This window comes from Daphnia magna, linkage group LG2, assembly GCF_020631705.1.
Source record: "Daphnia magna isolate NIES linkage group LG2, ASM2063170v1.1, whole genome shotgun sequence".
NCBI lineage: Eukaryota > Metazoa > Arthropoda > Branchiopoda > Diplostraca > Daphniidae > Daphnia > Daphnia magna.
Genome location: NC_059183.1, coordinates 18,332,590 through 18,349,541, shown reverse-complemented (window position 1 = coordinate 18,349,541; position 16,952 = coordinate 18,332,590). Strand labels below are relative to the sequence as shown.

The 16,952-nt window shown below is 41.2% G+C and overlaps 1 protein-coding gene across 1 annotated transcript; it reads left to right on the top strand.

Moving 5' to 3' along the window:
- The first annotated feature begins 1,785 nt into the window (after window positions 1-1,785).
- On the top strand, window positions 1,786-16,823 carry LOC116915848. The gene is made up of 6 exons (XM_032920983.2): window positions 1,786-2,483; window positions 3,290-4,190; window positions 12,543-12,660; window positions 13,219-13,343; window positions 15,321-15,932; window positions 16,168-16,823. Exons 1-5 carry the CDS (start codon window positions 2,478-2,480, stop codon window positions 15,905-15,907), a joined length of 1,737 nt encoding a protein of 578 aa, XP_032776874.2. The 5' UTR covers window positions 1,786-2,477; the 3' UTR covers window positions 15,908-15,932; window positions 16,168-16,823.
- The last annotated feature ends 129 nt before the right edge of the window (window positions 16,824-16,952 follow it).

Genomic DNA, 16,952 nt, shown 5'->3' with positions numbered 1-16,952 from the left:
TAGGAAATAAATAGAAAAGGTAGGCCGAATATAAGACGAGGGACGCGAGCGGGTTATTATCGAGTCACTGGACATACACTGGATTCTTTTCTGTAAAAGAAAATAAATGAAAAAAAAAAAAGTCGGGGCTCTTGATCCGATTGCTTCAATCTGATCACGTTCTTTTCTACGGGAAAACGCCGCTAGATTTTTTGTTTTCTTTATTTTTATCTTTTCGTGTTTTTTTGTTTTTTGTTTGTTCCTTAATTTGCATGTGTTCCTCTGTAAAACGCCAATCAAAGAGATTCGTACATCCTCTGGCAATTTAAGAAACATTGATGAATAGTTGTCATGACGTCAGTTAAAGGGACATGATCTACTCGGCCGTCTAAATTCAAATAATTGAATTTCGGGCAAAAATTTTGCTACACCCATCACAAAAAAAGATTGATGTTGTTCAATAATATTTGATTAGTCTACCGATCTCTTTCTTTTGTTTTTTTTTTTATTCAATTTTTCGATTTCAAAAATGGCCTTGTTCCCGCAACACAAAAGAGCCCATCATAGATGGGCGATGTGAGTAAATCAGAAAAGAATATGATTATACGTTGATGTGGGTATAAGACTATCGAGATTGAGCGCGCGAGCATCAAATACCCTGAAGGGTCTCGGGGTCTCCTTCCACGTCCTAAGCTATAAAGAGAGAGAACGCAACCGACAGTGTCATATATACGTTTATAAAAACGAAAGGAAAGACGGCCAAAAAGCCTTCAGAAAATGTCAGAAAAGATGAGTTCATCATCGACGGTGGCCATCATTGACTTTCTTATTTATAGACAGTCGATTCAACAAGACTATTTTGAAAGGAAAAAAAAGGGGGCGTCGGCAAGAAGCCAAAACGAAGGGAATGGTCATTTGAAAAGAATGTTAGTTTTTTTCAAGTTTTCTTCTCCTTTTCAAGAGGAAAATCGATTTTGAATCGCACCATTTTGCCTCGGTTTTTGTGGCCTTTGCCCGCCATCAAGTATATCCGCGTTGACACAAGCGACTGTACAAGTCAATGATGGCAGATCTTCTCTCTCTATACATAAAAACTCTGAACGCAAGAGGCGAGAAAAGATTATCGTTGCCGATAGAAAAAAAAAAAGTAGATTGCGCACGAAATCGTGAAACTTTTTTCACGTCCTCGCAGTTTGTAGGGGGGGGGGACCGGAAATGAGACATCCGAATTGACGGTTGTCACCTTCTCTCTTCTTTTTTTTTAAGAAATAAAAAGAGGAATAATGGCACTGAAAATAGTGGAAGACATGTGCACGCACACACACACATACGCCATTATTGCCTATACCCCACCGTATGGTATCAGCTGGATAGATGCGAGCTATAGAAATCAATACTCACTTTGGAAAAAAACAAAACAAACAAAACAAAATAAAGAACCTATCGGAAATAAGAGATCCGATATGTTGCGTTCGATTAATCATTATTCACTTCGATTTCTTTTATTTTGAAAATCAGGCAACAGTGGCAATATTTTCCAAAAATCGTCTTTCTTAATTTTGAAATCCATTTTGAATTTTTTATTTATTTTTGTCTTAAATTCCCCCTTTTTCAATGGCCGAGTGGACATATTTGTTCATCTTCTTTGACTTCCTTTTGTTTGATTTTGTATTTGGATGTTGGAGTCGATTGACGGATCCAAAGTTGCAACGCGCGCATTCACACCAATTTCTTTCTTCTCCGCTCCCCCCCACCACTTTTTTTTTAAATATACGTATATCTCTCTCCACTGACGTTGAGGCCATCCGCACAGGGATCACTAGACTCCCGTCCGCCAAGGCGTTCAGTCGCTTTGGCTTCTTCCGCCCAACCGGATCTCCCCCGTTCTTCTCACCGCCGAGTCCAATCTCTTTCTTCTGTATATTACCACACTCCGCAATTGACGTTCATTCTTGTTGTCGACGACCATCCGCTTTTCAAAAAAAAATCTTTAACATCGTGCGTCAAATTCATCCATGTTCGGCTGTTTTACGTTAACACGCACACAAAACAAAACGTGTTGGTGTTTATTAGTTTTGCTCGACTGTCGTTCGTATCCTAACCAACGAAACCTCTCAAGACACGCAGACAAGCGCCAGTGCGTTTTGCCCATCAGTTGTCAAAACATTTGGGAGCTTTTATTTTTATTTTTGCTCTACATGTTCATCTCCCGAAGCGGCCCGAAGTCAACAACAGAAGTCACTTGTTTTTTGACATTTTGCGTGCGTGTCTGACGACTCGAGAGGATCGTCTCAACAAAAGTGATCCAGTGGTTTTTATCGCCTCCAGTTCAACGCAACAACAAGATCCAAAAAAAACAAAACAAAAACAAAAGAAAGTGTCTAGAAGTCGTGTTAGTTTTCATTCTTTCCTTCTTCTGAGTGCAAATTCTCATACATAAAAAGGCCGCGCATTCTTGAATTTCTTAAAAGAAAGGAAGAAAAAACAGCGAAAACAAAATGGCGGTAAATATTTCTTTCAAATGAAGTGTGACATTAGATTACAATGTGAATTAGCCCAGCTGTTGGCGATTATTCAATCGAGTGTTAATGGCTGAGCCCATTGATAATTAGGAATGATAGAAAACTTTGCGCCTTGAATTAGAAAGTTAGCACGCCAGTTGCATAATAAGCCGACTTCATGATTGCCGACATGATTTTTATTTAATTGTTGCCTGTTTTTTTGTTTTTTTACGCACGCTGAATTATGGAGCAGCCCCAATTCACTACAAACAGCAACGTTCACAAGACCCGTTGTATATTACCTTTGACGGAGGGTGGGGGGGGGATGGTAACGCCCGGTCAGTGTTTTAAAAATGCGCAAGTTGGAGAAAAAACCAAAGTTAAATCAGGACAAAGTGCCAAACGTTGTAGCTTGAAACTTGCTTCATTTTCAAAGGCTTTTAACGTTTCGTTGAAAATGCGAACCCCCCCCCCAAAGAAAAGATAAGCGCTAAGTGCGGCAAAACGAGAACCGCTTGCGTTCGCTATAATCACCGTGATAAAAAAAAACTAAAACAAAAACTAAACAAAAAGTCCATCACACAAGGGAAATAAAGTCCAATTGAGTTTACCACTTTGCACACACGAAACTCGTGCAAGACAATCGTAAAACAAAAGGCCGAGCAAAAGGCAGACAACTTTTGGCCGTTTACTCTTTGATTCCGTTAGGATGTACATTTTAATTATATAATTGCAAATCATTTCGTGAAGAGGCCATTAATGATTGGAAAAAAATAATAATTAAAAATGAGCCAATCTATTTTTAACAGGTGCCTAGCGGCCAGCAACAGCAGGTGGTGGACGCTAATAGAACGAAGAGGACGAGGGCCAATCACGAGCCTGGACTGTACGATCTGCCTAGTTTTTACAGTTCGGATTACGTTGCCCGGACAGAGATTCCAATCGAGACGGGAGTGGATCCATCAGGCCGAACGAACGACGCATCGTTCAGGACGACCACGACGGACGGCCCGTCTAAAGAAGACTCTGAATCAGGTGGTCGTCAAGCAACAGACTCGTCTAACAACGCGGGACTTTATCGCAATAAGTGCGTCTCATTCCTGGCGCTAGTTGCTGGACTAGCGGCTTTCGGTTGCTCTTTGGCCGCTCTGGCCGGCACCACCAACTGGGTCGACACGTGGGAACCGATCGACTTGCCACCGACGCAAGACTGGCCGCTCTTATTTGGAACGGGTTACGGCAGTTTGATCCCCAGTCGTTCCAAAACATCGACTCAATCGAAATCTTCGTCGTCCCTGACGACGAAAGCAACGGCCAGCGGTTTCGCCACCAGTCGTCCAGACCTGGCGGCGGCCAAATCGAATTGGGAGCGTTTGCCCATCCACGCGATGGAGAACGTGACGCTCAGTCCGTCGTTGTCAGCTGGAACGAGCCGGCCGACGACGACGGTAGCGCCCACGCGCCCTCCTCCCGTCGAAGAAGACGATGAATTCGATTACGATGATGACGATGATTATTACGCTCAAGACGAAGGCCGCCAGCCGATGGATGATCAAGTTGTCATGTTGCGTCACGAAGAACAAGACGAAGACGACGAGCAAGTTGGCGCCGACGGCCAGCAGCAGATGAGGCGCACGTTGATTGTCGTCTTCCACGTCGGACTGTTTCGTGCCTGTCCAGTTCTCAAGGGAGAACTGCCTTCCAGTGTCGGTAAGTCAACGAAAATTTGTTTTTAAAAAAATTATAATTATTTTTTGATTAATTCGTTTTCTCCACGTGTTGCTCCGATTGTTTGGCAACGATATTCCCAAAAATTGAATGGCTGAAAATGCGAGAGAGAAATCATTGAAAAGATACATTTCCCCATGTTATATATAGTATACAGATGATATAGGCGCGCACGAGAAATGTGCCGACTTCCTCCGCTATTTCCGTTGTGTGGATAGCAGTAGATCAATAACGCGCGTGCCCCCCACATGTTTTTTTTTTTTTTTTTTTATATATATTTTTTTTCTTTCTATGCTTCTCTCTTTTCTCCAGTCGTATATAACAACAGTTTTTTTTTCTATTATTATTATTATTGTTTGCGCTGGAGAAAAGAAAGAAACAATTTTGAAATGATTTTCTGCGAAATAACAGAAGCGAATAAGAAAAGAAGGGACGGAAATAATAGAATGGGAGGGTTCATTTCAGCTTCATTTGTTTGTCCTGTTTAGAGAAAATTTGCGTTTTTCTTTTTATTTGCCGCAGTCCTTTTTTCTAGTTTTGCGATTTGGCCACGTCGATGTTGAAGGAGGAAGGGGGGCGTTGGGATTTACTGGCCAAGGAAAATCAAATGGAAAGACATAAATCCATTCGTGGTCGACTTTGCTGGCCGTCGTGTAACACCCCCCTCCCCATCCTAATCGGCTGTCTTGTCCACATGCAGACAACTCGTTTATTTTCCGATTTACAGCAAATGCGGCTACGCAACAACAACAACAAAATGTACAGGAAATCGGGTTTTTATTTCATGTAACTGAAAATGGTGGGCGGAAGTTTGCGCGATTTAAACAAGAAAATGATGATAATAATAAAAAAAAGGATAAATCAATTCTATCGTAACCAATATTTAAATCGTGTTCGATCTCCAAGGATATAGCGATGTGTATAAACACATCACAGAGCCAGTATCTCTGCGTAGGGATTAACTACATCTTTTCCTCATCTTTATTTTATTATTAATATTGGAATGTGTAGGTGTAGAAATGATGGTACATTCTCACGGCCTCTGCCCAGCTCCAACGTCAATAACGGGGTTCTATATATCGTATAAGGGGAAAAGAAATAGGCGTGTGTATCGTTCTATACATACAGATGGACATATCCATCGTGCGGATGCTGTACTCTGTTGCCTCTTTGCGCTCCTTCTCTCTTTTATTTCTCCCAAGATATTGAACCCTGGCAATTGTCCAAAGTTGTCACAAATAATGGACAATTGATTTCTTTTCGGGGAAGGGATTCGTTCAAACGGAATTATCTGAATTTTTCTGATCCTGATTTCGATTGTGCTCTTGTATGTTACTCGATCGATAGATGAATGACACACACTAAATTCGAATGTCCAGTAGTAGTAATTTCAATCATTTACAAAAGGCTGTGTGTGGGTGTGACACGTATTTCTGGAGGATATGAAAGAAAGAACAGGGGGAAAAAAAGATGTGCCTCCTCCTACCCCCCTTGGACACATCCATCTCTTTTGTTTTTTTGTTTTTAGAAGAGAGGGGGGGGGGCTTGGTTAATGGCAGGAGCAGCATCCGCCCTTCTATTTTCTTTTTCTTGGGTCGGTTCGCTCAATTGCATTAAGAAAGCGACGGACATGGTAAGAATGCACCAAACAGATAGAAAAGGGAATTACGCTGTATATATGTAGACTACGTATATCGATAATGTAATAAGATGGAATGGAAGGGCAGCTGGGGTAGCCAAAAGTCCCCAACGACGATTTTTATATTCATTGATATAGATCGATGGATGATATTGTATCAACTTCTGAATATACATCGATTATCTTCGCAAGATTTTGGCCATTTAAAAAAAAAATAGGGGCGCATTGACGAGTAGAACTTGTATACGAAATTTGATTATTAGAAACTGGAAAGGGATTTAAAAGAAGGGTGTGTTCGGTGACCCCCGCACGTTTCATAACAATGAGAGGTCTGTTGCTTGAATACGAGGATAAATCACAATAAATTACGTATCAGTACACATGGGCGTCGACGATAGGATTGATAGACGATAGGATTTCTCGGAAGTCATCCTAGCAGAATAATATTAATACATTTAAAAAGCAAAATCAAACATCAAAAGTCGTCAGGGATACGGGGGAGACAATCTTAATGCTCATCAAATATTTCCCTTTTGTCAGTCTTGTCTATTCTGTTTTGCCCTTCTCATTTGCCTTTTTTTTTTTTTGTATGCAGATATCGTTAGTAATCCTCTTTGTGTGCAACTAAAAGTAGCTTTCCTCTCCCGTGGAGCGTGAGCTATTATTACATTAGACAGTCGATCTCACTGTCAAGTCGTTTTTTTTTTTTTGTCCCTTTCTCTCATTTAAATAAGATATTTCAGACAGCCATTTTTGTTTTCAATGATCTGTATGCCCCTAACAAGTATTTATGGCAATAAATTTGATTCAATCAAAAGCCAAAAATGAAAAGTCAATAGCTTTGTTCAGATATTGAATCTAATTAACATTCATTGTGTGCGTGACGACCAGTGAACAGTGATTGGAATTCTTTTCTACCGTTTCCTTTGATTTGTTCCGTTTCATTACATCCTATTACATCCCCCCTCCCCACTGGAAAGCTTGTCCCGCCATTTTCGGACTCGCCCATAGGCGTACTGTATATACCTTCACATTCATTCTATTTAAAACAGCACTGTATATATTATACAAGTATTGCAAGTTCAATAACCGTCAATGCGCCAACTATATAGACACATTTGAATAAAGAACGCGGCTCAAATTGCGAGTTCGCATTTTGGAAACTACAAAAGAAATTCGGCCAAAGCGTTTCTGACGCCATACAAAAGCCAGCACAACATCGGCTGTAAAAAAAAACAACAAAACAAATTCTTTTATATGGTGGGCCCATTATGACGTGCGTATGTATATAATATACAAGCCAACATGTATATCAAGTTATACCCAGCGCACGTTTTGTTTTGTTTTGCGTACGATACGTATACACACAATAGAGGCAAACAAAAAAAGGGAACCCGGAGCATCGGGCGCAACACGGAAATAATCAAGCGTAACAACTCGCTGTTTAGTGAATGCTTCTCTCTTTGCTTTATCGATCGCTTTTCTTTCTCGTGCTTTATATATTAGTGAAACGTGTGTATGTTTCCCCCCACTCTTGTCTTCAAACATTTTGGTTGTTGTTACCCCAGGGTGGGAAGGCGGTATTATTATTTTGTTTTAAAAGTTTGTGTGTGCATATGCAAAACTAAAAAAAAAAAAAACACAAAATACATAGCCCACCTGCTGATAAACAAAAGAAAATGGGGGGTTTTAGACACAAAGTGTAATCTTCGGAATTAATAAGGAAGTTTAGCTGTGCGTGCCGCTTTCAAAAGTGTTAAGAGAGACCTCTTTATATGACACTGCCAAAGGCTTGTTTGGCCATGTGAAAAATATCAAAGAGAGTGGATGAAAAAAAAAAAGAACGAAGCAAAAATTGAATCGTATCTGTTTTATAGACACATAAGATGCAAACTTTGCTAGCCAAATTGTTCAACTAGTGACTAGAGATGGTGTTTGGAGCGTTGGCTGCAAATAATGGACTCGAGGAAACAACAAGAAGAGAAAGCGGAAGAAAATCTGGGGTTAAGGTTAAATCGATACGATGGTGATGTTGCCACACATGTTATAATAGCGGACCCGATGGCGACGACACCCCACTCTATACAATCTTTATGAACGTTATTCCGGATCTATATACCCCGTAGTATGTTTTTAAGTGTATATATATACACACACACACGGTAGAAGCCATCCGTCTTGCTCGACCGCATCGCTCCTTCGCAACGACTTGGCCTGACTGACTTCGTAAATCCTGCTGCTGCTGGTCGAATTCAAGTTTACAACATCCGTTATTGTGAAACATCTCAATTGTTTTGTATCCATTTTTCTTTTTTGAAAAATGCCTTTTCCCGCTTCAATAATCCCAATGTTTTGTGTGTGTGTGTGTGTGGCTCGTTGCCAACACACTCGTCCATAGATTCGACATACACGACGTCATTCGTTCGTATATATATTTTGCTCAATCATTCTTTTATTCCGAATATCCACAGGAATTTTTTGTTCCCCCTCTTTTGCGTCGGTGGTGGACGAGTCATTCCGCGCACGCATCCGGAGAATGTACAATGACTCCCCCCCCCTCCCTTTTATTTTTATTTCCCTTCGCCCCACCCTATCTAGAATAGCAAGGAGATAATGAATCTTTTTCCTGCTGTCATATATACATTTCTTTCTTTCTTTTTTTTATTTATTTATTTAAGCTCGGTCAGCAATAAGATATACGTACTGTATATAACAGAGCCGCACTGTACACTCGTTGTCTGTGAATTATATATCCAGCAGGTTGTCTTTTCGATGTCTTCCATCATGGCCAGACAGTTGACCAGACAATAATAACATTAATGGTCGTATATATATTTTATCGATAATTTTTCTCGCTCAATATGACGCGTCGATCACGAAATTCAATCACCCGCCCAATTAATTCATTAATTCGTTGTTTTATTGTTTTTGTTTTCTGTTTTGACGTTTGTTTGGTATTACTCGCTGCTTACAGGCGGATTCGTTGGTTCTTAACATGGTAGCCATTGGATTACTTGATGCACGCGAAAAGCGTTGACAAGGTGTTGCCAAGGAAACGACTAATACTTGCGTAGGTGTGTATAGATTTCTGACGTTGGCATCCGTCCGCTTCGAAGAATATGTGACTCTTAATAGACCATATAGAGAATGCTGTTTGAATTCGAATTTATGGTTCTACGTCATTTTGCAGCCTGTAATTAAAGCAGCAATCAGATCGTTCGTTACATTCTTAAAAACACAATATTGGTATGAAGAACAGTTTGCTGGAAAGACTAATAATGAACCTGCCACTGGAAGTGCGTCATCCCCAATAAATCCGGGCGGAGGGAGGTGTCTGTGTGCTCTGCCGCAACGGATATATTCAAAAGGGGAAACAAAACTGAATAAAAAATAAATACCATAGAAGCTGTCGACGTTTGTTTTTGTGTGTGTATCGTTTCATCCAAACGTCACGCACGAATTTCACAGCCAATCTGATATTGGCTGCTATATTATCACGTGTATCCATTTGAAACTGTCGCTGACGGCTGTTGGCACGCAGTTGCACCCTCCCGAAAATCTGATGTATTTCACACCAATTTTGAATGCACAACTACGTATACACACATAGGAACTTGAATATAGAACATATTGTAAATCGTGCATCGCCACTTTTTCAAAACGTCCTTTTCAGCGACGTTATAACAAGATGGCTCATCATTGAACAGAGTGGCTTCTCCACTTCAAACAGTAAACACGAGAATGTCCAGTTTTGTTTCTATCGATCAATCATCATATTCTAACGCCGAGACGTTGATGGCAAATGTCTTTTTTCTCTTTCTTTTCTCTCCTTCCATGTTTCTTTTTATTCTAGATATTTTTTTTATTGTGCTTTGTTGTAATCGACGATGATGAGGGAGGGGGGCAAGGCCTTTGGCACTTTACGATGCGCAGCATGGCCAAACAACCGGGGGAGCAAATGTGCGTGAGGGGGCGTCGGAAATTTATACGAGAAAATGGCATAAGAAGAGCAACAGCAAGAGTTAGCGGCTGGGGCGGGTTAAGTGGAAGGAGCCATCACGCTTCTTCCCGTGCAGTATTTAAAGAAAATTACATTTGAAAATAAGGGCAGCGAGCAAAGAATGCCGCCCTAACGGATTTGCTTTTTCTTATATACATAGAGGCCGAAAGGGAAAAGCGATTTTCTTTTTATTACATAAGATTGAAAGAGAAAAGAGCGGCTGCCACGATCAGTCGTGTCGTTCACCGGGAATTTAATTAGCACTCGACGGAAAGTTTTTTTTCTTTTTCCACATCAGGAGCAGCTGGGCGTATAGCGTTTTCCTCTCATACCCAATAAGACACACACACACACACATGACATTGTGTGTGCGTCTCGCCGTACGAGTTTCTGTACACGGACAACCGCAGCAACAAACACAGACGGCTACCCAACGAACCTTTTCATGTACTTAATAACTCAAAATGTCGTATTCATTGGCGTATTCGTTACGTCGTTAATCAATTCATCGTTTCATTTTGAACTGCGGAAAACGCCGTGATTGGTAGTCGTGCTATCCCATGTTTGTTACTTCTGTAGATGTCACTGTATAGCAACGCACTGCGTTTCGGGAGTAGATGGAGTCTGATCCCTGTGTGTATATACGATATGCTGATGGCGGTCTCTGTGTACTCATACACACGATTTTTTATTTCATTTTCATTTTTATTTATTTGGGAGGGGTAAAGGAGAAACTCATTCATGATGTCGTTGCCGCAATTCGGATGTGGTGTGTGTGCGTGCTGATTGAATTCGGTGAGAAAGGTCGTTATCGTTCGTCACCCAGCACAGCTTTGATCATTCCTCCCGTATGTGTATATACAACATCCCCGTCTCTTTGTGTTTGTGTATGTTTGTGGTGCGCTTTATACCATTTGATTTGAAAATTGGAGGGGGGTTGGGGGCAATGCTTAAAGGCAGAATACGAATAAAAAAAGGAAAGGTGATTGGGTTTCGCTCCTGGTGGAAACATGCCCACCAATTTTTCTTTCTATATAGATGCTGTATATATACGCGCAAAGATAGCCCGATGTGTTTGAAGGTTTCATATGCAGCGTTGCTGCCGCTTGTTTTATATGCGTATGTTGTGTGTATTTATGCATCGCTATATTACACAAACACACACACACACCATCTTCATTTATCGTTCTTCATCTTCTTTTATTGGCTCGTTTTAATTTCCGTGTTTTCATTGGCGCTCCGCTGTGTTTTGCGCATTTTTTTTTTTTTACTGTCGCATCCAGCAACGCCACTAAATGTACACTAAAACAACCGCTATATAAAAATGATGTTTATATACTTATACGATTGTTTATCCGGTTTGTTTTTGTTTTGTTTTTCGGCCACCGCAAATGCCTTGTCTGCGTTTCGCAGCGACACACATAAAATAGGATTTTATACTGTCTACTTAACACGCACATGGCACGGGGTTTGTGCAACATCACATTTTTCATATCGGCATTTTATTTTTTTTTACAGTTGCATCCGCGAATTTCAGGATGTAAATTACGGAGACGATGATGGACGAGATAGGGACGACAGCGAGTTGTTAAAGACGCGTCAAAAGAGAAGAGGGGGGAAAAGAAAAGACATGAAAGAGAGTGAGAAAAATGGGAACCGGCAACTATATACATAGTTTAGTATATATATATATATATATATACAGATGTTAATATTTGAGCGTCATTGTGACCAACCAAGAAGAACTATGTGTGGCTAAGGTTACCGCCTCTTTTTATGTCTGACACACAGCCGTCTTATATATGTGTGTACACATGTCCAAACTACATGATCGAGTGGTGTGCGTCACGAACATTCTCTTTTGTCTTTCATTCCCCACCAACTTCCAGTGAGAAAGTAGACGGACAGCCACACATCATGTAGAAACTTAGTTGGCAAATGACAGTCGAGATTCATCCACCTTTTAATTATTTAATCCGCAGTTTGCGAAAAACCCCACCTTTTTTTACCGTTTCGCATACAAAATGGCAGTCCAAAAAGGTTTTTCTCGAACGTGAATATTTTGAAATTCAAACTTGGAACTGACGTTCGTCGTTTGATGTGATCTTTTCTTTTTCATCCAGTCCGTAAGGTGCTACTAGAATTATTCAAACTCGTAAGACAGAACATCCGGGTCTTTGCCGTAGGGACTGTAGATGTGGTGGCAGCACCAGGAAAAAGATATGGTACTTAACATTGTCCTCCCGATGTGATGTTTTACGCAGCATAGACGACCGGCTCTTTTGGTTAACTCGACAGGCCGCCTCCAATAGTTTTAGACGCATAAAACATGAAGGAGATGAGAAATTCTGTTTAATGATTCCAAAGACCGCGTGGCTGCTTGTACATAAATTATGCCAAGAAAGATGATTGTTATGTTCGTGGTTATGTAGCAGGCATACGTGCAATTCTTGCCGTCTCTTTGCTCGTTTCAATTTGGAATTGTCAAATGTGATGTCTAATTGAAGATGAATGCGGCCGTGCGGAATCGCTTTTCTTCTAGTCGCACCGTCTATATAGATGTCAAAATCATCGTTGTCCATCTACTAAAGAATTGAAACATATACGTTGCATACGCTGTGTGTTAGACGTAACTTAATTTGATGGGTAAGAAGTAAAAATCGTTTTTTTTGTTGTGTATTTGGTGATTTTGCAGTGTTGCCGAATTTGCCGTGCGCACCGCTCGAATACACCAACTGGCGGCCGTTGACTGGTCTCAGCTTCCGCTTATGGAGGAACGTTGAATACACACCTGATTTCCTCAACAAACTCAGGTAATTGGAACGCCATGCAATTCGGGCTTTGTTCGCTGCGAAGTGGTGAATGTTTTATTAAACCAATTTTAATTCATCGAAATTCTTGTGTGTCACGCGGTGAGAGAAACAGCCGTTTGCCATTAAGGATATGTTCTGTTAATTATGGCTAAAATGGCCAAGGCAGATAACAGCGAATTCTCAATGCAATGGCCAAAGGCTGATGACGGAAAGCGTGTGCATCACCTAATTAAAATCACAATTGATTTCTCTTCTGCCTTTGCCCACCTTCATTTATTCAAACACGCGTTGCTGTTGCACATGTCCGCCGATTTACACGTCCGACGCCAGCGGACGTACAGGGGGATGCTCAATTAACAATAGTTGGCTTATCATTTTCAGGTTCTGCTAATGACACACATTTTCAGCCTCTTTACGCATTGTACATCTGTTTAACTAAGACGGTGGCTTTAATAAGCTATTGGACTCGATGATCGGATCGGCAGGGAACACAAACCGGGGCCTTGAAAACCTCATTTCGCTAATCGAATTTTGGGTTTTATTCCCACCTGAAATTAGGTACGCTACACCTTGTTTTATGCTGGGCACCTTTCTCGGATTGGTGGCTGTCATCATCGCCATTGGAGGACGTTGCACCGGCCCCGATCGAACTCTCATTTGCAGTTCATTGCACATTTTAGCAGGTACGATAATTAACTTTGAACAAATCAAAATCAGAACCGTTCCCAATCGTATGACAAGTATCTATCGATTCACATCCACAGAGTGGAAGGACATTTCTGGGTGGGCTATTATGCGCGTTTTAAATACGAGCCAGGCCAAACCACGATCGATAAAATGGCTGCGCATATTAGAAGGCAGGCAGACACCTGCTGTTGCTGTTTCGTCGATAACAATAATTTATTTAAGGTTATTACTTTATGAACGAGTGAAAAGAGGCAACGACGCTGAATTCCAACGTCTTTGACGGAGGAATTTCATTTTTCTGACGTCATCAGGCCTTTATTTACCTGCTCATTTGCAGCGCGTTGCGTAGCGCTATGGTGCTGTCCTATCATTCTCTATTAAGTTGCACACAGACGGTGGGCGATGATGACGTTGAGAGTTACGAAAGAAATTTCATTTGGCCCACGCAGCGTCTGTTTGCCCTTGATCTTTATTCCATCTAATATAGAAACAGCAGCAGGTTTGTTTTGTTTGTTTTTGTATGACTGTAATTGAATAAAAAGAACAACAACAGAAATCATAAACAAAATAAATGAAAGACAGAGCGAAAATACAAGCAATTCAAACCCATAATTGATAGGGCTTGTGCGTTATGTAATGCACGTGCTGAGTGTAAGTTTTAATATTAGACTCGTTCCCGTGATGATTGCCGACTGCAATAATTATGAACGCACAACATTTAAAGTAGAATAAAGTTACTTTTAAAATGCGGGTGGAGATGGAATTTAAGAGAAATAGGGAACAGGGAAAATGTTGAATAATGAAGGAAAAAGAAATCCTAATCTTCAGGGTAGGAAATCTTTTGTCGGCCACTCCCTCGCGGCCTCATTAAAAAAAAAAGAACGTAAAGCGTCTGTATCCGATTCCCCGTTTTTATTATTCCCTCCCTTTTTTTCTTTGCTTAAACACAAACTATAATCTTTTTTTTTTTTGTATTGACGCTCGTAACGCAAATATAGCATGTCTGTGTGTAATGTGTTGTTGTACTACGCCCGTCCTTTTTCGGGTTTTACAACGTTGCCTTTTTTTTATTATTATTATTTCCAGCTAGTTTCCCTTCCCCCTTTATTTCTTCAACTTTTTTTCTCTCTTTCTATGTCTGTCCCTTCGTTTCTTCCGCTCGTTGCATCATCCTCGCCAAACGCTCCCGCCAAAAGGCTAAACAAGGCCATAAAAACAAAAATTGTAGTACATTTTTATGGGGGGGGTTCAACTGTTCAACCCTTAAAAAAAAAAAAAAGAAGAGAGAAAACAAAAGAGGGCAAAATGATGGCTCAAGTCGTTTCGTTCAAAAAGTAGAAGTCGAGTTTGAAATCGATCGAGTTCCCGCTTGGATGTGCATTTTCAGCGCGGATGGTTGAATCATTTTGCTGCATGTTTGTGTTTTGACCGGCGTCGCGTGTCTGCCTTTTGTATAAAGAAAACAGCCCCTCCCCGGTTTTCAGCTGGTGTTTTTAGACTTGCATGTTGTATCGGCAACACACAACAACGTCGTGATCGAGTTGCGTGTCTCATAAATCCTTCTGATATTAAGGCAATTTCTATAGCAAAACGTCAAACAACACGTTTTTGTTATTCCACTTAATCTAAATTTGGCTTTTCAACAACAACAAAAAAACGATACGAATCAAGTTTGTTAGACCATCCTCTCCCCACTTTGTTTTTAGCGTAGTTAAATGATGAATAATGAATCGCCTTGTTATATCCCAAGTCCCGTACCATGAGAACGCGTGCAGAATGAAAGGGATACTTATACTTAACACAATCAGCTTTTGCTTCTATATATGACAGTAGACCTTATGCATCCGGAGATTTCCCCCCGTCTTGATCATTGCGCATGTAGACGTACACGACGACCTCCTGTATTATCTTAGTGCACATTGTATAATTTAATGTAATGGCAATCTAAAAATATGGCCTCTGTCAATGATTAGGCTTGTCTCTCGGGAGCGGATTGATCATTTTCGTCTCCGTCCTTCACGAAGAGTTCAGCCTGCCTTCGCTGCGATCGTCGCGCCACTCTGGTGGGTGGCCATCCGTCTCTTCATCTCAGCGTTTCTATAACGGAGACGCGGCAGTTGGGCCAGCTGCTGGAAGTGCTTTGTACTCGGACAGTAGGAGCTTATTGACCGCTACGATTGCGGCGCCGACAGGACAACAACAATCAGCCGCTAGTAGCGGACTTGTCTCGGCCGCGCTCGTTCCATCCTTCCGCTACGGTTGGTCGTTTTACGCGGCGCTGGCCGCTTTCGTCAGCTCCGAATTGGCGGCCGCCGTTTACATCATTTTGCACACGCACATATTTAAATGGGCCAGTCGGACTAGAGCGGCAGCGGAAGCCGCAGCCATTTCATCCGCTAAATTGCTGATGACAACTAACACGGGCCCATCCTCTTGCGGGTCATCTTCTAGTAAAGACATCGGCATCCAAACGTTCTCCGCTTTCTTCAGCCTCGCTTCTAATGATGATGGAAAAGCGTTCGATCGAAGCTCCGAGTCCGACGTCTTCAGCCATTGCTGACGTCACGCACCATCACAACCAACAAGTACTATACGTTTTAATATTGTAATCTTTCGAAATCTTTTGCGTAGGAATGGATGCGCCATGTCTGTTGCCGAATAATCAATATGCGCAATCAGGCTTTGGTTTGCGTGTTACGATAAGCTTGTAATATCATGCCATCATCGGCTTATCTCTAGCTGTTATATTATTTAAAATGACAAGGACTTGGAGAAAATGAGTTGGTAGACGTTGATTGATCATTCGAAAAATTCCAACAGGTTGGTGTGGTTGGAAATGAAGTTTTGTTCTTGATCGCGGCACGGGGTAAGTGAGCAAGTTCAAGCGGAACGATTGGCGGGAATTCGCATGTCGGGATTGATAAAAGCATAACGCACGTGAGTGTATACCCGATATATATTCACCCGATAATTGAAAATACGCCAGCAGATGATCAAGGCCCCTTTTTCCCATCAAAGGTTTCTCTCTCTTTCTCCCATGTCTCGTTTTCCAATTACTGAGCCGCCGCGCCCACTCTTCGTGTGTCTGTAATGCCAACATCTAATCGTATTTTCTTCCCTCTCGTTTCGCTTTTGATTGACAAAGAGAACAAAATAAAAAAGAAACCCCTGAAGCCGTTGCTGTGATTGCCGGCCCTTCCCCTTCACGTCTGTATTTTTGTAGCTTCCGATTCGTTGCTTTCCTTCTCTATTGATCTCTTTCCCTTTTTTCTATCTTTATAGCTCCAACACTCTTCGATATAAAGAACAAATCAAAGAGAACAAGATTTCCCTTTTTCTTTTCACCAGCAAGTGATAGACAAGAGGCGTTGAGTGTGTTGTATAGCTGCAAAGGATTTTTATTTCATTTTTTTTTGTCTTTTCCAATTTGCGTTGAAAGTGTCTCTGATTGAAAAAAAAAATTACTGTCCTTTCAACTTACGTGTGAGTTAACCTTTTCTCTTTCGTGAATTGCTCGTGATATTGCACGGCTCTGGGAGTTGTTGCGTACGTTAAGAGATGGGGGATACGATCGTCACGAATCGTTAGTCAAGCAACGGGGTAGG